The sequence below is a fragment of the Danio rerio genome, chromosome 20, assembly GCF_052040795.2.
Source record: "Danio rerio strain M-AB ecotype USA chromosome 20, GRCz13ab, whole genome shotgun sequence".
NCBI classification, from domain to species: Eukaryota; Metazoa; Chordata; class Actinopteri; order Cypriniformes; family Danionidae; genus Danio; species Danio rerio.
This window is the reverse complement of record NC_141040.1, coordinates 9225001-9246016: the sequence shown is the minus strand read 5'-3', so window position 1 is coordinate 9246016 and position 21016 is coordinate 9225001. Positions and strand designations below refer to the sequence as shown.

At 36.6% G+C, this 21016-nt stretch overlaps 1 protein-coding gene across 1 annotated transcript in view; it reads left to right on the top strand.

Moving 5' to 3' along the window:
• Positions 1 to 1104: 1104 nt before the first annotated feature.
• Positions 1105 to 21016, top strand: part of oma1 (OMA1 zinc metallopeptidase) — a 38912-nt gene continuing 19000 nt past the window's right edge. Inside the window, 6 exon segments of the mRNA NM_001423841.2 lie at positions 1105 to 1876; positions 6195 to 6423; positions 7653 to 7826; positions 8770 to 8877; positions 16105 to 16233; positions 18290 to 18364. Of these exon segments, the coding sequence (NP_001410770.2) occupies positions 1461 to 1876; positions 6195 to 6423; positions 7653 to 7826; positions 8770 to 8877; positions 16105 to 16233; positions 18290 to 18364 (1131 nt within the window). The 5' untranslated portion in view covers positions 1105 to 1460.

The following is a 21016-nucleotide window of genomic DNA, read 5'->3' as shown; positions in this document are numbered from 1 at the left end:
TTTATCACCACAGCTTTAATCCAGGTTTGTGGACGCTAAATCAGGATACCCATACAGTGGTAGATATTAACGTGTATCCTGTCACATGTGTGTGCATAAACAGCAAGGTGTGTGTGCATGAAACTTGGAACGACATTGTGTGTGACACATCGGCTCATTAACTCACAATAAATACATCAAATAATCATTGGGAAAGTTCTCACTGTAGTATTTCTCACAAACGTTACGTGAGATCTGCTTCATGTCTGTCACCGTCTCAGTCAGGGGTGGGCAAACTCGGTCATAGAGGACCGGTGTCCTGCGAAGTTTTGCTCCAACACTAATCAAACAAACCTGAACATACTAATCAGTGTCTTCAGGATCACTAGAAATCTGTAAGCAGGTGTGCTTGATTGGAGTTGGAGCTAAATTGTGAGAAACACTGGCCCTCCAGGACCGAGTTTGCTCACCCCTGGTACAGCTTGAATACAACTGGTCTCTGAGCAAGCTGAGAGAGGATCACGTTAGCTCTACTGGTGCTCCTATTGGCTACGTCGCTCAAGAAATTCGCTCTTCATTTGCATAAAGTTTTGAAGAATTCAGCTTTCGCTTGCTGTCGCTTGCGTAGATGGAGGTCGTCAGAAGTCACTTGCTCTTCGTTTTAATGAACGGTTGCTTGTAGTGTGAATGAGGCTTGAGGCACACTCTGACAGGTGCGTGGGAACAGTGGGTGGGGAGAACTAGCATTAAAGGCACAAGCAACAAAAACAGCTACATTGTGTTCAGAGCAGGATATTCTAATGTTCTGAAAGGTCTTATAAATAATCTGATTGGTGTTTTGAGCTGAAACTTTACAGACACATTCTGGAGACACAAAAGACTTATCTTAAATCTTGAAAAACGGGTAAAGTAGGTGCCCTTTAAAAATCGAAATGCTACAACAAAAGTGTAATTAAAAGACTAATTAAGCGAAATTGTCAAATGAGCAACGCATCCAAGTATTGACGAAAAGTGTAAAAATAAACACTATCTTGAAGTACAGTCATAGACTTTCAGTCAGTCAAAGACCCTGGCACGACTACTGACAGTCGGAACTCTTGTGAGGGGTCGTTGTTCGCACACGGAGTGTTTTAAGTGCCGCACCTGAGGAGAGTTTCGAGGACAACAGTACATTGAATGAAGAACTTCTCAAACCAGACAGATATAAACTTTATAAATAATTAATGAGCATAATTATTGCGCTCTAGAGGAGTTAGCCACACTCGAAGTTTTAGCGATCTAATTGAAATGTAACGTCAGTCGATTATAACACTTATGTGGACTTCACATATCAGCACTTGCTTCAAAAGAGTGACATTAGATATATATTGTGTCATTTTATTGCATAATGTAGCCATATGTGCTTACAACTGTGACTTTGCTGGCCACTATAATTAGCAAACAAGATAAAACTTGAAAATTGAGCGTACTGTAGATTCAGAATGCAGCAGACTTGTATTCGCCTTGTCAAACTCGACATGTTGTCCACTTTAACCTCATTAAACAGGTTTCGGACACATTCAGCGATCAGATGCTGCGCACAGAGACTCTTTCACTGCCGTCCGTCACTTTTTATATCTGCTCGGACTTACTTTATAAAGATAGACTCCTCTTCCTTACCAAAGCTAAAAGGATCTGTCAGTTTCTCTGCTTCATGTGTCAGTCTTAGGTCTTCCAGGCTCGGTTTATGTTCAAGTTCATTCAGGACTGGCGCTCCAGCAGCTCTTCGGGCGCCGGTGGTCTTTCAGCGCACGCGCGGCTTCCACACCTCCGGCAGGCGGAGAGCTTTACCTGCTTTACCGCTGCTATGGATGGTGCTGAAGCCCTTGCAGAAGATCATGGCCATCATACTGGGCAGGTGAGTATTTAAAATGGAGCTTTTCAATCATATGTATGACATACCACCATTGAGAATATGAGAATATGCTTAAACGAGAAAGCCTTGTCATTTTAAAATGTTGAAAGGTCCTGTTATGGTGTAAAAATCCAGTTTACGCAAATAGATCTAAAATATTATTTGGGAAATATTTATTTTCATGTAACTTTTTTTTCTCTCTCAACATAATACATAGTTTAGTTCATGTTGACGTGGCCAGTAAACAGAAAAAAAAAACAAAAACAAAAACAAAACAAAAGCAGATAATTTTTTTATAGAAAACAAAATATCTCAGGGAGAAAAAGGACACACAAACTCAGTCCAACAAATGGGAAACAAAATGCTCTTTAGCAAGAAGTCTTCTCATTATAATAATAAACTACTCAGTCCAAAAAATGGAAACAAAACCACAAAAGAAAAAGTTGGGGGAGAATGACTTGAAATAGACTGGCCAGTAGAAGCAATTGGCAGGTGTAATAGTCAGAACTAGGCCAGTGTCCAGTACATACAGAAAGGCTGGGAATGTTGAGAGAGAGTCCTGGAGTCAAGCACAAATAGGTCAACTATTATCAATGAGTTCACCTATGTTTAATGTTGTAGTGTCAGAAGCAAACTACAATCTGTCAATGAATAGCACAAACAAAGAATAAATAGGGGAGACATGAGGAGTAATGAACAAAGACTGGTGAAACAAATCAACTAAATGAATGAGAACGAGGGGGTGGAGAGAAACAATCAGAAGTACAAACAAAGGAACATGTGGCTAATAGCAAAACAGATAGAATCAGCTGATCAGCCTGGAGTCCTGACACGTTTATTCAATGATTCATCTAATTTGTAGTTTTTTGTGTCTTTTGTTCTTATTTATTAATATCAATTAAGACTTGTTTAATCAATTCGCTATTTGTTTTCATTATTTTATGATTATTAGAAGATTTAATATTCATTCATGTGTGTGTTTCTTTTATTCCAGTGATGTTTTAAAATCGATCTTAATTATTGTTAAAGATGTTAATTATTAAACATTTCAGAAGAAAATATTCTTATTTACAGTATATATATATATATATATATATATATATATATATATATATATATATATATATATATATATATATATATATAGTCAGAATTATTAGCCCCCTTGTTTATTTTTCTCCCCATTTTCTGTTTAATGGAGAGAAGATTTTTTTCAACACATTTCTAAACATAATAGTTTTAATAACTCATTTCTGATAAATTATATCTTTTATCTTTGCCATGATGACTGTAAATAATAGTTTACTGAATATTTTTAAGACACTTCTATACAGCTTAAAGTGACATTTAAAGGCTTAACTAGGTTCATTAGGTTAAATAGGCAGGTTAGGATGATTAGGCAAGTTATTGTATAACGATGGTTTGTTCTGTAGACTATCGATAAACCAATTAGCTTAAAGGGGTGGTCCACTATGATATTATATTTTAAACTTCAGTTGATGTGTAATGTAGCTGTGTGAACATAAACAGCATCTCTGAATGTAAAATATTCAAAGTTTAATGCAAAGGGAGACCTTGATTTGTACAGAGTTAGCTTAGCAACGCCTACAATTAACGAATTTTGGGGACTACAAAAAATACTTCCGCCCCCTGTGAGATCACAAAAGTTCGTTATTGCGCATCCCACACTGCGCAGGTAAAGGCCGTGGCCAGAGGCGCTGTAACGTTACTGCAGAGAGAGAAATGCCATCCTGCTGTTTCCACAGAGCTGTTCTGTTTCTGTTGTTGGGCTTCCAAATGACACGACCCAAACACAGAAGTGCTTACAGTTCAATATTAATTATGTTCCATAGAACTATAAAATACATAGCAAGCATGATTTGACAAAACACAGCTTCCAGAATCTCTCCCAGTTCAGTGCTGGATTCAGTTAAAATCTCCTCAAAGATGGAGCAAGGAGACGCTGTGAACTCTGAGTCATGACCTGTAAGTGTTTTTATTTGTTAAAATTGATCATGACATGTACAGTGTCTAACTTTAACGGTGTGTTGTAGCAAAGATGTAAACAACGGGAAATTATGGTAACCGCTAACGACTTAGCTAACGTTACAAATCTATATTTATCAAACGGCTGTAAACGCACACACACACATACACATACACGCACTCTTGGCCAGCACCTGCGTCTCTCTGTGGGAGACGGCAGAGTTTCTCTCTATAGGCAGCTTTGCTATGCGTTTTACAACTCGGACAATAAAGTCGCAAAAGATATGTGAACGATTCATGTTACTTACACAGGCATATTCCGCATATGCATGAAAGACGTCCTGTAACGCGTTAATTTAAAAAAAATACAGCAATGATTTCCCAACTGGAGTGTAACATCAAAAACAAATCAATCCAGGCTCACAAAGGTCTCATCTCACATCTTGTGCTTTATTCTGTCACCATAGAAAATAACTTAATCCGAGCATGAGAGAAAAAGAACAATAAAAATCTCTCCCGCGCACATGCGCTTCTCGTGTTACAGATACTTCATCGTATACACGCATAAACACACTAAAAGGCACAGAAACAGTTAAAGGAGCCGCATCCCATTTTCACTCGTTACAGACACGTGTTGACTGACTGACTGACTGACTGACTGTTTACACAAAACGCGCGTGCTTGTCAGGGCGTGACGTGGAGCCGATCGGCGAATCACAGCATATTATGATGATGACCAATCAGAGTCACTTGAGGGTGGGCCTTTTAGAGAAACTAGGAAATATGACAGTCGTTTTCATGTTAGCTGAGTAGCTGTGTATAATCAAAGTGAGATTTAAGAAAAAATAACATGATTTTCTTCAAGTTAAACATAAGCACTCATTGCTTTGCATCTTATTAACACAACTAACACAACCAAGCCTTAAAAATAACATTCTGGACCACCCCTTTAAAGGGGCTAATAATTTTGTCCTTAAAATGGTGTTTAAAAAATTGAAAACTGCTTTTATTCTAGCTGAAATAAAACTAATAAGATTTTCTCCAGAATAAAAAATATTATCAGACACACTGTGAAAATTGCCTTGCTCTGTTAAACATCATTTGGGAAATATTTAAAAAAGAAAAATTAAAAGGGGGCTAATAATTATGACTTCAACTATATGTATGTATGTATGTATGCATGTATGTATGTATATATACCGTTATATATAGGTAATATGATACTGTGAAATATAAATTTTTTAATTAACAGTTAAATTAAATATTCGTTTAAAATTAAGTCTGATGGCAAAGCTGAATTTTCACCATAAGTTTGCAGTGTCAAATAATAAATTACTTCATAATGCTTACACTGTAAAAATTACTGACTTTCACACACTTGATATGTACAACATGAAGGAATTAACTTAAATTGAACATAAAACAACTGTCTCTAAAAGAACCTCAAGAATCCTGTTGTTTTAACTCATTTTAAGTAAGCAGTTTGAACAAACAGTGAATTCCCTTTTTGAGTGTATTTGCTGCTTTTAACATTTCTATTTAATCATAAAATTTCTTATTTTATCATCATCTGTGCTGTTGGTACTTTTATAAACACTGTGATGTATTGCTTTCAGCATTCTTTGATAAATAGAAAGTTTGAAAGAGCACCGTTTATTTTAAACAGAAATCTTTTGTTAAAGCGTACACTATTACTGCCTCCTTTGTATGGTGTTATACTTGCACCACAATTCTGTCCTCAAATAATAATGTTTTGTGCATGCAAGATGACTTGTTGTGTGCAGAATTGTTAATGTATGCACAATAAGTCTATTATTATTATTATTATTATTATTATTGTTATGGCGAGGCAGTGGCCATAATAGTGGCCAGGTCGCTGGTTCGAACCTCGGCTCAGTTGGCGTTTCTGTGTGGAGTTTGCATGTTCTCCCTGCGTTCGCGTGGGTTTCCTCCGGGTGCTCAGGTTTCCCCCACAGTCCAAAGACATGTGGTACAGGTGAATTAGGTTGGCTAAATTGTCCGTAGTGTATGAGAGTGTGTGTGTGTGTGTGTGGTGGATGTTTCCCAGAGATGGGTTGCGGCTGGAAGGGCATCCGCTGCGTAAAAACCTGCTGGATAAGTTGGCGGTTCATTCCGCTGTGGCAACCCCGGATTAATTAAGGGACTAAGCCGACAAGAAAATGAATGAATATTATTATTATTATTATTATTAGTTTATTTTTACAAAAAAAAAGTATCTTAATTTTAGGTGTAATCATGGATTTTGAGAGTTAGGTGAGGTTAAATAGTACAATCTGTGACTCTGATTTGGTATGTCTCTCTTTTTGTCCTCTAGGAGCATCAGGAAGTGGTGGGTTGCTCTGCCCGCCAATAAAAAGCAGCTTTTTCGTGAGTGGTCGTGGCGTCGGCGCTGGCACTTTTTGGGAGCTGGGACGGGTCTGCTGTTCATGGCCTCTCTCTTATTCTTCACCCACCTGGATGAATCTCCAATTACAGGCAGGACTCGCCTGCTGGTGTTCAGCAGGGAGAACTTCAGAGAACTGGCGCAATTTAATGCAGATGCGGTAAGACCCCAATCACACTTTAGTCATCTCTGTTGTGTATTTTACAAATTGAGTTGTGTTTCTAATATAGTTAAAGTCAGAATTATTAGCCCTCCTGTTTATTTTCTTTCCCCAATTTCTGTTTAACGGAGAGCAGATTTTTTTCAACATTTTTAATCATAATGGTTTTAATCAATCATTTTACCTTTAAAGACATCATTTGTACCATGGGAAACCAAAATGTACCTTTGGTTTTTAAAGCCTGCAGATACAAAATTGTTCCTTCATTAAAGGTACAAATCTGATCCACAAAGGTACCGCCACAGTGACAAGACACTTTGTACCTTAACAGTGTCAAAAATGTTGAACAAACATTTATTTAAAATGCCTTAAATGTTTAGTTTACAATACCTATAGTATATGTTTTACCAGTTGTTTTGTAATATTGTATTATAGAACTTAATGAAATAATAATAAATTAATGTTTATGTTTTTTTCTTTAAGAAATTATTTATAAAATCACTTTGCGTTTCCAGTCATATCTATTTTATTTTCACCTTTTTTTCTGAGAGTGTAGGAGAAGCTCTGATTTCTTAAGGTGGTAGTATGTCAGATATTACAAATAAAATTGTATTTGCTTTCATAAGTTATAGCATCAGTCTAACTGAATTGTAGCTTTATCACACAGTGAAGGCTTTTATACTAAGATGTATAAATAAGTGTGTTTTTTGGTGCAAAGTGTGTGCCGTACTCGGTGTCAGTTTGCACATTTTAAAAGCAGCTTTTTTATTTTAAGATTTTAAGGATCTTTATTAGCTTGTGTGCTCCAAAACAGTGGCAAAATGTGTGTTTAGAAAATATATATCTGACATAAACCCTAAAGCTTGCAGTCATTTCCGTTTAAATCAATCTTTTTTTTTTCCACATCACCTCATACTTAAGTTTCTCAATAAATCTTGACCAATTAAATGCTGTCTAGTATGTAACATGCCCTGCCTCTTCAAGACTTCTCATTTGCTTTTCATTTGATGCACTTGATCTCAACCTCTCTCACTGGCAGAGCTGTGATGAAAAGTGCTATTGGCTTTTCGATGTCCCACCCTGTCTTCAATTTTAAGTTGAGATTATGTCAAACATTAAATTAAAAAAATGCAGATTTCAAAGCACAGGACCTGTAAACTAATTCTTTAACTTAATTAGAGTTTGTGGACTCTTGCTCCTCTGTCTCACTCTTTCTCCTTTTCTCCCAGTTTATGGAGGAGTTTAAGGATTCTCTGATCGCTTCGTCAGACCCCAGGCATAAGGTGGTGGAGCAGGTGGTGCAGATTCTGGCCCAGAGGAACCAGGACATTGCTGAGATTTCTGCCGTCCCCTGGATAGTCCATGTAGTCGACAGCCCGACCATGAATGCGTTTGTTTTGCCTGTGAGTCAATTACACAATTTTATTACAGTGTAATGAAACCTCGCCTAAGTCATTATCCTATCAAATAATCTTCTTTTTTAGAAGTTGCATCTTTTATGGCAACTCTGCAGAGAGTATATCTGATTTAATTTAATTTAATTTAATTTAATTTAATTTAATTTAATTTAATTTAATTTAATTTTATTTTATTTTATTTTATTTTAATTTAATTTAATTTAATTTAATTTAATTTATTTTAAGTTAAGTTAATTTAATCCTAAATTTATTTACTTTTCGGCTTAGTCCCTTTATTAATCTGAGGCCGCCACAGCGGAATAAACCGCCAACTTATACAGCATATGTTTTACGCAGCGGATGCCCTTCCGGCTGCAACCCATCTCTGGGAAACATTCATACACACTTATACACTATGGACAATTTAGCCTACCCAATTCACCTGTACCGCATGTATTTGGACTGTGGGGGAAACCGGAGCACCCTGAGGAAACCCACATAAACATGGGGAGAACATGCAAACTCCACACAGAAACGCCAGCTGACCCAGCCCAGGCTGGAACCAGCGACCTTCTTGCTGTGAGGCAACAGCACTACCTACTGTACCACTGCGTTGCCTAATTTTATTTAATTTAATTTAATTTAATTTAATTTAAGTTTATTTTATTTTATTTTATTTTTCAAACCAAACTTAAATAATGAAGATGTAAAGTGTAATTGGGAAATACAGTGAAAATTTCCAAAGCAAAACCTGCAATATATGTGAAAAATAATTACAATTTCACTGGAGGGCAGTCTTCAGCTGTATGTGAACAAATCTTTATATATTTAAAACTCAATACAAAAAGAGCAAAGAATGTTCGTAATTCACAGCAGATGATTGATACCGATTACTAGAGGAGAAAATTGATCATTTCACAGCTGGTTTGTGTGTGTGTGTGTCTGTCAGAACGGAGAGATCTTCGTCTTCACAGGAATGCTGAATGCTGTAACTGACATCCATCAGCTGACCTTTATACTGGGACACGAGATGGCTCACGCTCTGATTGGCCATGCAGTAAGTCCCGCCCCCACACATAAAAACCCTATTACGTTTAGCATTTTATCAAAACCTATTTTAATTCAGTAATGAATATTGCACAAAGTAAAGCAAGCAAGAACATGGTCATGTGTAAGTAATTTTTCCTTTATTTAATTTGATTTTAGTTTGCTTCCTCATTTGGTATGGCTGCACTTCTATTGAAGTGATACATGAGGGCAGCTGTATATCAATAAACTTAACCAGACATGTCTTACAGTTAGTTTGTTAAGAAAGAAGGATGCACAACAGAAAGCCCAGTCTGTTGCACAATATTCAATTTCAGTGCGTTTTAGCAGTCTTGGGGAATAACAGATTACATGTAACAACATTATGTAATTAGGATAATTAGTAACTGTAATTTGTAACAGCAGCGTAATCAGATCACAGTTACATTTTGAAAAAAGGCGGAATACTATCAGGATTATGCGGAGACCCGAAAGGGACGTGATGGTGGAAAAAAAAAATTGGGAGTGATAGAAAATATATATATTTTAGTTTTTGCGTACCCTCGCAAAACTGTTGTTCCACAAACACTTCCTGTTCACTTCATACTTGTCAACTCTCCTGTTTTTGCAGGGATTCTCCCGTATATTCATCCTATCATTAAGGCCCAATCCCAATTCAACTTTTTAGGCCTTTCCCTTACCCCTACCCCTCGTTTTGGTAGTGGTGTATCAATTCTCTTTAGCTTAAAGGTGTAGGGCTAAGAGGATGGGGATAATTGCCCTTCCAACTGAGATTTTTCAAGACCACACTTGAAACCAAGGGGTAGAAAAATTTCCTAGAATACAACAGCCATAACGACAGCATAGCTGCACCCGAATGTAAGGAGATCCACAAATTTGTATTTTTGTCATTGTTATGAATTTTTACAACAAACAAGCACATGTTTTAATATATTCATAACTGCGTTTGTGTTTTACTGGCATTCCTAAAAAAAAAGGGCTAAAATAAAAAAGTGCAAAATTTCACTATGTATAATCCCTAATCATAACTCCTCTACAGCAGTTCCACAACATTTTGTCACTTGATGACACTCGAATACCCTGTCAGAAAAGTCTCGTGGCTGGGCTTTTTACATTATCTGCTATAATGTTAATATGATTTTTGGTGTCTTTACATGGATGAATATGGCAACTGTGTAAATTCACAGTATAGGTATGATCTTATTGCCATATTATATTGTTATGATAAAATAATTTATGCCTTCAGTGATTTTCTGAAGATTCATTTATTTTATTTTCGTCTTAGTCCCTTTATTAATCCGCGGTCGCCACAACAGAATGATCCGCCAACTTATCCAGCTCATGTTTTAAGCAGTGGATTCCCTTCCAGCTGCAACCCATCCCTGAGAAACATCCATACACACACATTCACACTCATACACTACAGACAATTTAGCCTACCTATGTCTTTGGACTCGTGGGGAAAACCTTAGCACCTGGAGGAAACCCAGGCGAGTGCAGGGAGAACATGCAAACTCCACACAAAAACGCTAACTGACCCAGCCGAGGCTCGAACCAGCAACCTTTTTGCTGTTAGGGGACAGCACTACCAACTGCTGTGCACTGATCATTGCCCTTCATATGCAACCTCTGAATCAATAAATGCATGTATAAGCGCTGACTGATGGACACAGTCTGTAAGTTGAACTGATCCCAGATCATCTTCTGTGCACTTAAACAAATATATTTTTCTTTCACTTTTCTTCTTCCACCCATTTTTTTTACCCCACTACCATGTCCCTTCCGGGTCTCTGTAGGATTACAATCGTGAATTTTAAAACTAAATACAATGTAGGGTGAATTCAGGTTATTTGAAGCAGTTTTTGTCATTCAGATAACCAATTGAGCTGAATTCACTCCATATTGGCATTATAATGTCGCTATATTAGGTGTTTCGTTATGAATATATTTGTATTTGGTTCAATTGCCAGTGATGACTCACGGGAGCCACCTGCTGGTACATGTGCAAATAATGCAAAAATCTCCTCAGATGCAGAATAAATCAGTGTTTACTGTTGAAAGGACACTGTCTGCAGGTATAGAGAATGGGAATGTGTCAACCATGTAATGCATTCTGGGTATTTAAGACAAGTGTGTCTGATTCACATTAATCTCTGTTGATTTATTGTATCATGTACAGGTGGGCAAATAATTATTCAGCAATTTTTTTTTTAGAAAATATATTTTAAAGATGCTCTAAATTAATATCAGCTGCATCAGTCAAACATGTACATTATCAGGATGATGAAGATGAAACCAGGGTGGACATTTCAGCAAAGCAATGATCCAAAACACAGCCAAGGAAATTCTCAAATGCTTTCAGAGAAAGAAAATCAAGCTGTAGAATCAATGGCCCAGCCAATCACCTGACCTTAATCAAATATAAAATATGAATTAAAGATCAGATTTGATAGACGAGATCCACTGAGCCATCAAGATATTTAGACTCTGTTGAAGTCTGTGAATTAAAATCACACCTGAGCATTTCATCTGACTTCATTCTCCATATGAGAGGCGTCTTTAAGCTGCCATCACAAGAAAGTCTTTAAATGAAGTAATAAATTCATTTCAGTAGTGCAGTACTTTCTCCTTGTGTCATTCCATTGTTTTTACACATCTTTTTTTTTCTTCTTTTTTTTCTTTTTTTTTTTTTGATTTATTTGTTTTGTTTCATTTTTATGTTTGTAGTTTTTGGGTTTTTACCAAAATTTGGTTCAATTTCATGTCAACAGCTTCTTATTAAACAATACTTATTTCTCCAGTTACACTTCATCCCTGGGCACAGAATGTTATGGAATGCCAATTTTCAGCTTCTCAGACACATACAGAGCATTTTTAAAGGTGTATACACATTAGTCAATTGTATTCTGAGTCTTTGTAAAATGTTTTCAAAAGATATTACTGTAAAACGGTTGTTTTTCTGTTTTGATTTTCATTGTGTGCTCCTGCATTTGCCCACAAACATGTCCGACCGCAACTCATCATGACATAGTCTAGATCACAGGTGTCAAACTCAGTTCCAAAAGGGCTGCAGCTCTGCAAAGTTTAGTTCCAACCCTAATTAAACACACCTGATCAAACTAATTGAGTCCTTCAGGCTTGTTTGAAACCTACAGGTAAGTGTGTTGGAGCAGGGTTGGAACTAAACTGTGCAGGGCTTCGGCCCTTTTGGAACTGAGTTTGACACCCCTGGTCTAGATTCACAAGCTCTGTTTTCTGTTGTCTTGTTGAGGAGGCATTTCTGTTGCGTACAAATTATCTCTTGTTATATTTGCTAAGGAACAACAGCAAAAAATGAATTTATATTCTTTATTTTCATATTAGCAGAGTTAATTAAATGGGGGCGAGGCAGTGGTGCAGTAAATAGTGCTGTTGCCTCACAGCAAGAAGGTCGCTGGGTTACTGGTTTGAGCCTCGGCTCAGTTGGCGTTTCTGTGTGGAGTTTGCATGTTCTCCCTGCCTACGCGTGGGTTTCCTCCGGTTGCTCCGGTTTCCCCTACAGTCCAAAGACATCCAGGACAGGTGAATTGTGTAGGCTAAAATTGTCCGTAGTGTATGAGTGTGTGTGTGTGTGTGTGTGTGTGTGTGTGAATGTGTGTGTGGATGTTTCCCAGAGATGGGTTGCGGCTGGAAGGGCATTCGCTACGTAAAATCTTGCTGGATAAGTTGGCGGTTCATTCCGCTGTGGCGACCCCGGATTAATAAAGGGACTAAGCCGAAAAGAAAATGAATGAATGAGACTTAAAGGAAACCAAAAGTAATCAGATTACAGTTACTGAATACTTTTTTTTTCTCCTAAGTCTGCATTTCAGTATATCAACATACTGAAATAAAAGTCTCAGCAACTTCCAGTTCACACAGACTTTAAATGTAAACATATACGAGTATTACATGGTTTTCGGACTGCCTCTGGCCTTTATAGTTGTTTGAGTCACACTTAGTTTGTACCTCCTTCCCAATGTCTCTCTGATTTTTCTGGAACTTAAACACCCTTCATTAGATTGAAGAGCTCGCTTTATCTCTGTTTTGCGTGTGTCATGTTTTACTTTCATCTCTTCTCTTGGTTTAAATGAAGAGAAAGCGGCGTCTGTTCTCTGAGGCACTAAGCGCTGCTAAGGGTTGCGTTTAAAGAGATGTTTCAGTTTCAGAGCTGTTGCATCACTGCGCGCTCGTGCGTCTGGTTAGGGTAAAGGAGCTTAACGTTCATTTTAAGGCTAACATAGCGTGGCTGTGAAAAAGTAAAACGTATTTTTTGTCGCACTGGCTTTCTCTCATTTTAAAGCTAAGCAAATGCGATTGGACTCTTTAAGAATTTTATGTTTTTCAATTTGTTGACTGTTTCATGCGTGCATACGCATATGCATTTTGTTTTTGACCAAAGCTGCAGTAGAGAGGAAAATCTAATTATTTCTACCAGAAAGACTTTAGGAGGCAGATAAACGTTTGAACATTTTATTGTGGATTGTTTGCATATATGCAAGTTTGTTACGGTCCTTTCATAAAGTCCTTTGGTGTAAGCCTGGAGGTGGTGGTGATGGGGAGAATGGAGGGAAACTTCCACAATGTCACCTGAGTACAGCGAAACAGATTGTAGATGGGCTTATATATATATAGCTTGCTTGGTTGTTATAGGCTGACAAGATGATTAATATAAATTATATGAAATCTCAGTCTTCCTGCTAGAACTATAGCTAAAGCTTTTATTTATTAAAATTTTTAAGCCATTTTTGGACTTTTCCCAAGTCCTCCCCATGCTCAAAATCTGTCGGAGGCAGTAAATAATTGCAATCTTTTATTATCAAGTGAATAAAGCTTCTGCAGAATTCTGGGCTTTAGAACAGCAGTCAATCTGCGATTAGGCAGTCTGAAGCGTCAAATATACAAAATCACACAGTTTTATAGACTTCTTTTGTTTACTTCTAACAACATTTCTCCAGCAAATAGCAGTCAAGTTATCATCCGTATTGAGGTAGACCGGCTACACTTCAGGTTGTGTGCCTGCACAGAAACATCAGAAAAATACACACACACACAAACACACACACCCAGAGCACAGCTCGTACCAGATAGTACTCCCCTCCATAACTTGGCCCCCCCTGAATTATCAGCCCCCTCAGTTAATTTCTTTCCTCAATTTCTTTTTAATGGAGAGAAGATTCTCAACCCATTTGTAAGCATAATAGTTTTAATAACTCATCTCTAATAACTGATTTATTTTATCTTTGCCATGATGACAGTAAATAATATTTTATTGGAATTTTTTAAGACACTTCCATACAGCTTAAAGTGACATTTAAAGGCTTAACTAGCTTAATTAGGTTAACTAGGCAGTATAGGGTAATTCAGTTATTATATAATGATGGTTTGTTCTGTAGATTATCGAAAAAAAAAATGAATTAAAGGGGCTAATAATATTGAACTTAAAATGTTTTTCAAAAAATTAAAAAGCCAACATAAAACAAATTTTAATCAACAAATGTCATGTTATAGTTAAACACCGTTAAGTGATTAAGTGAGAAATTTTGCGCTCGCTGCCTTTAACATTAACTTACATTATGCTCACTATCCTCTGCCTGTTCTAACTCCTTTAGTGCAACGGCGGTAATGTTACATTCCATGGTGTTTGAATGTATTATTATATGGTTTGTGTTCTCTCTCTCTCTCTCTCTCTCTCTCTCTCTCTCTCTCCCCCCTTTCTCTCTTGTTTGATTGAGAAGATTATCATTGCTGTTGTGCTTAACTTGTTAAAGTTAAAATCTGCTGTAAAAGCGTTTGAAAAAACTTGAACTCAAAACTTTGAAAATTAAGTTTGTGTTTGGAAGCCGTGGGGAGGGTGGTGCCATTTGATTTCTAAAACCCCCTTTTCTCTTGTTTATGCTTAGTTAGGGAGTTGGTGTACATGTCTATTGTTGATTTAATTTTACTTTGTCAGTTTAGACAGTTATACTCCCTAACTAGCTAGAGCAGTGGTCAACAAACTTGTTCCTGGAGGGCCGGTGTCCTGCAGATTTTAGCTCCAACTCTTATCAAACACACCTGAACAAGCTAATCAAGGTCTTACTAGGTCAGGGGTGTCCAACCCTGTTCCTGGAGAGCCACCTTCCTGCAGATTTCAGGTGCAAACCATATCAAACACACCTGCCTGTAATTATCGCGTGGTGTTCAGGTCCTAATTAATTGGTTCAGTTGTGTTTGATATGGGTAGCAACTGAAATCTGCTGGAAGGTGGCTCTCCAGGAACAGAGTTGGCCATTCCTGTACTAGGTATTCTTGAAACATCCAGGCTGGTGTGTTGAGGCAAGATGGAGCTAAACCCTGCAGGGACACCGGCCCTTCAGGACCAGGATTGGTGACCCCTGAGCTAAAGTATACTTTTGTTTGTTGTTTTGGCCTTTCCCCCTCCTGAAGTCTATTTTTGCTTCCCAGTTCTGTTTTATCATTGTACATTTCTGTTAATTAATTCTTCAACTTGTATTTGGTGTGTTGTCGTGAAGGCAGGGGACTGATCCACACTCACCCCAACCAACATTAAACCTTTCAGTGTTGCTCCCACACCTAGACATTTAACATCAGAGACATAACAAATGCTCTTTTTAAAGTGTCACCAACTGTAGGACTAAAACAAAAATAGCATCTATTATGTTAAAATAAAATTAAAGCCACCCATTTTAATGATCTAGTATTGCAAGTGATATATTATATTATTATATACAATATAACTTTAAATAAAGACATTAGCATTTTACTTACTATAAGAGTTCACATGCACACAAATGACTATAACCCTTACAATACAAAACAGACCATATTAAAATAAATAACACATAGTGGCACTTTAACACCTTTTATTAGAATATACGACTGTATGACTATGACTGGCATAATTACCCAACAAATTAGTTTTGCGGCTCACACACGGTCACTCACGGACATGTTTTGTCTTATTCTTTCTGCCCTTCTGTAAGCTGAATGTTGCATTGTAATTACGATTCAGTGTGATTCATTATGTCTCTCCTTGTTAAATTGCTTGTTTCTTTTTTGTTTGTTCTTTCGGCATTCTTCCTAATTGGGCATGCTGTCGGAAAATGGGCTGTAAGAAATGGTTCTTAGCAGCAAAATACAAACAAATTAGCATAGTAAATAAACGGCAAAAATCAACAAAGACAGAAAAGTCTGTAATGATTTTTTTCTCTCTCAGGCAGAGCAGGCCAGTTTGTCTCACGTGGTGGAGCTGTTGTCTCTCGTCCTGCTGACGGCGATCTGGGCAGTCTGTCCTCGGGACAGTTTAGCGGCGCTGGGACACTGGATTCAAGGCAAACTAGTGCAGGTGACAACTGACCTCAATATCTCTTTTTCAAACAATCCACTTTTTCTGAAAATATACTCATTCCCCTAGAGTTAAACAATTGATTTTACTGTATTTTAATCAATTCAGCTGATCTCTGCTTCTGGCTGGAGCACTTTTAGCTTAGCTTAGCATAAATCATTGATTCAGATTAGACCATTAGCATCTAAAAAAAAATAATAATAAAAAGCTTTATTGAAAAAATAAATAAAAGCTTGACTCTTCTGTTATTACATTGTATATTAAGGCAGACAGAAAATGGAAAAATTATAGTTAATAAGCCCATATGACTCAGAATTGTACTCTTATTCTGGTTTAGTAAACAAGGAACTTGACAACAAGACCAATCTGGCATATTTCAAATAATCTTAAATACTTACAACACTTTTTTGAAGTATTAATATGTCAATTCTCACACAGCCACACAGATATCTGCTCTATTTTATAGTATATAAAAACATTTACCATTAATTTAATGTATTTATTTACTTATTTATAAATAAAGGACAGTGGTTCATTGTAATCATTAGCATCAAACTGTTTGGCTTTATAAAATGCAAATGCGGTGTAGATTTAGACACCGTCACAACAAAAAGCAACTTCCTTATTGACTTTTTGTTAATAATAAATGCCAAATTCATTGAGTTCAAAAGGAATTTGGTCGAAGGAGTTCATTGAGTTTCAATTATTTTCCCTATTTAAGGGTTAGTTCACCAAAAAATCATGTATAAGACCTGTCGATGTAAATCCCAAAGTACTTATAGGTTTCTGACTGAGTGATAGGATGGTCATGTACCACTTGATGATGGTCACCTATACACTTTGGGTCAAATACCATCTCTTCTGTTTTCTTAGTATTTATTTTTAGCTTATTTATATCACACCACTCAACCAACTGACTAATTCCTGACTGACTGAGAACACCAATATCATTATTCTCATAAAGTAAACTTAGGATGGCTGTGTCATCGAAATAATTAAAATTATGTGAATGCTTACTTGAACATTTGTTTGTAAAAAGTGTAAAAGAATAGGTGAACTGACACAGTTACAAAAGTAATGCTGTTACAGTATTATATTATAATATAATACTGTATTTGTATTATATTGTATTATAACACATTAATAGTAACGCGCTATTGCCCAACACTGAGGACAACACTAAACAATACCTTAAAAGTTTGGTATTATTAAAGATGTATAAATGCATTTCCAGGTGTTTTCAGGATTTTTGCAACAAATAAAATTTTTTAGAAGAGCTAAATATTATATTGATTTATGTAACATTATACTGTCACGTTTGATCATTCTAATTCGTCTTTCCAAAAGTTTAGATTCTTAGCAGAACAAAAAGCTGCTGATTTCATTTTTTATATATTTGTTTTTATTATGTAGCTTGTTCACCACAATGATTGGTCTCCGTTTAGGTTCAGTCTGTCCATTAACGATGCAAACACTCCTTAAAAATTGATTCCAAAATCCCTGAAAGAGTCTTTAAATGTGAATTATGCTTTTCCACTCGAGCTCAAAGAAAAATCTCCTCAAGTACTCTCTCGGCACTATTGTAAAACAATAACAGTATCTCAGAGGAGATCTTATTTGGCTTTGTAAGGAGTTCAATTTGAGCTTACTTAAAATTCAGCTACATTTATTTGTCTTCTAAATGGATATTGAATTAGCATTTGCGGAATCGCTGTGCGGTGTGAAACAAAGGGCCTCTTTCAATTGAATCGTTCTTTAGGTTTCTTTTATAGTGTTTTTCTTCCGAGATACAGTGTACTCTCTTGCTCTCTCATTTTTGTAGGTGTTTCTATCCCTTTTGTTTCTTGTTTTTCATCATATTCCTCAATTATATTTAATATGAATTCCATTTTAATAGCTGGCCGTTTTATATCCTAGTCGTTTTGTTCTCCAAATATGGTTTACTTCATTCTGTTTATCTTCCCTGGTTTATCCAATATAACTGCAGCGTGTGCTCTGTCAGAAGAGCTGATTTAACTGCATTTTCTCTCTTCTTGTTCTCTGTCTGTTGTTGTAGTTTTTATTTGACCGGCCGTTCAGTCGTAAGCTGGAGGCGGAAGCGGATCAGGTTGGCCTACAGATGGCTGCAAAGGTATCACAGACATAATCATTAGATACAACATCATCACAATCATTCAATCATTGATGATCAGTTCAAAAACTGATACATTCATGAATCAAAGGCCATATGGTGTTGCTCCGAGATGGACAAATGATTTGCTTGATTTATTTCAGACTCTTTTTGTTGTCGATTCAGAAAAAAAACGCACATTATGTTATATGTCTGTGATTAAACTTCTAATATATTACTATAGTAAATTACACTTACTGGCCACTTTATTAGGTACATCTGTCCAACTGCTTGTTGACGCAAATTTCTATTCAGCCAATCACATGGCTACAATTTAGTGCATTTAGGCACGTTGACATGGCTGCAGTTCAAAGTGATCATCAGAATGGGGTAGAAAGGTAATTTAAGTGACTTTGAACATGGTATGGTTGTTGGTGCAAGACGGGCTGGTCTGAGTTTTTCAGAAACTGCTGATCTACTGGTATTTTTATGCACAACCATCACTAGGGTTTGCAGAGAATGGTCAGAATAAGAGAAACTATCCTGTGAGTTGCAGTTCTTTGGGCACAAGTGCCTTGTTGATGTCAGAGGAGAATGGACTGACTGGTTCAGTTGCTAGACAGGCAACAGCTACTCAAATAGCAACTCGTTAAATCCGAGGTATGCAGATGAGCATCTCTGAACGCACAACACATTCAACTTTGAGATGGATATGGGCTACAGCAGCAGAAGACCACACCAGGTGCCACTCTTGTCAGCTAAAAACAGGACAGCGAGGGTACAATTCACACAGACTCATCAAAATTAGACAAGAGAAGATTGAAAAAAATATTTCGTTGTCTGGCCTACTTGGATGGTAGGGTCAGAATTTGCTGTCAACAACATGAAAGCATGGATCCATTCTGCCTTGTATCAACGGTTCAGGCTGGTGGTGGTGGTTTAATAGTGTGAGGGATATTTTCTTGGGAACCTTTGGACCCATTAATACCAATCGAGCATTAGCACAGCCACAGCTTACCTGATTTCTTGAACATGACAGGGAGTTCAATGTACTCAATTTGTCTCCACAGTCACCAGATCCCGATCCAATAGAGCACCTTTAGGATGTGGTGGAATGGGAGATTCACATCATGGATGTGCTACCAACAAATCTGCAGCAACTGCGTGATGCTATCATTTTTAATATGAACCAAAATCTCTGAGGAATATTTCCATTACCTTGTTGAATCTAAGCAGCAAAGGATTAAGGCAGTTCTAAAGGCAAAAAGGGGGTACAACCCAGTACTATTAACATGTACCTAATAAAGTGAGGTGAGTGTATACATATTATATCTGAAGTTCTTAAAGCTATCTTTAAAGGGACAGTTCACCCTAAGATTACTCATTATTGACCCACCCTCAAGTGGTTCCAAATCTTTACGAGTTTCTTTTTTTCTATTGAACACAAAATAAGATATTTTGAAGAATGTTAGAGAGTAGAAATCATTGACTTTCAAAGTAAGAAAAACTAATTTTATGGAATGGAATTAGATGAGACTACTTTTTTATTTACTGTTTGTATGTCTCTTTTAATGTCAAGGTTATGGGTTTGATTCCCAGAAAAGCAAAAGCTGATCTTATAAATAATATTATAATAATATAAATATATTTTGAACCCTAATATTACTCTATACAAAATGACTTAAGCATGTGTGCATTTAAAAAAAAAAAAAAAAAAAAAAAGGAAAAAAAATATATATAGTGGTTCAGCTAACAATGCAAATTTACACACTATTTACTGATAAGTTGTAGTTATTGATATTTATGGTAGAACTACTTTTTTTTTTTTTACTTACAAAAGTCTTTTATTATCTGTGTTTTTGTGCTGTCATTTTGTTACACAATGGATACTTCTGTCACAGAAAAAAATTATTTCTTATATTTGTAAGCATACCTGCCAATAATAAATCTTTCTGGTTTTATTCTGAAAATAAAAATACAATGGAAGTTAATGGTTACCTGTTTCAAACATTCTTCAAAATATATTCTTTTGCGTTTATCAGAAAAAAACTCAAATAGGATTGAAGCAAGTGAAGAGTAAGTAAATCATGACAGAACATTCAATTTTGGTTTTAAATAAAGGTTAAAATCCCATCTTGTGTTTCCTTTAAAAACTGTAATATACTTCTAGGCCTCTAGATGGCACTGTTTCTCTACAATCCGCCCAAATAGCAGCGATTTCTCAGTATGTGGCATTGTCTGATTCACGGTGCTCTTCATGACAGCATGTTTCCTACTCATCCCATGCCTGGTATCATTATGGAGAAGCAGTCAATTCCCTTCTATCTCCTATAGTGGTAATAACGGGCTGCATGCTGCTCGTAAACGGGCTAAGATCCGGTGTGAAGGACACGTTTCTGCAACAGCTAGACATGCCATGAGTCATGCTAACCTTAAACCACCATCAGATAATAATGTAACACTCTCGTTTATGTATGCGTGTACTGTTTTTGGTGGTTTAATAGGACACAAATGTGTATAATTACATATATTTGATAGAGGTATTACAATGTTGAGATTGTTTTCCCTTTAAAGTGTTATTACAAATTTGGCACTTGTTTTCTGTGAGGGTTGGTTAAGGTTAGGTTTATAATTAGGCCATAAAATATATATTTTTTTCAGTATAAATTACAT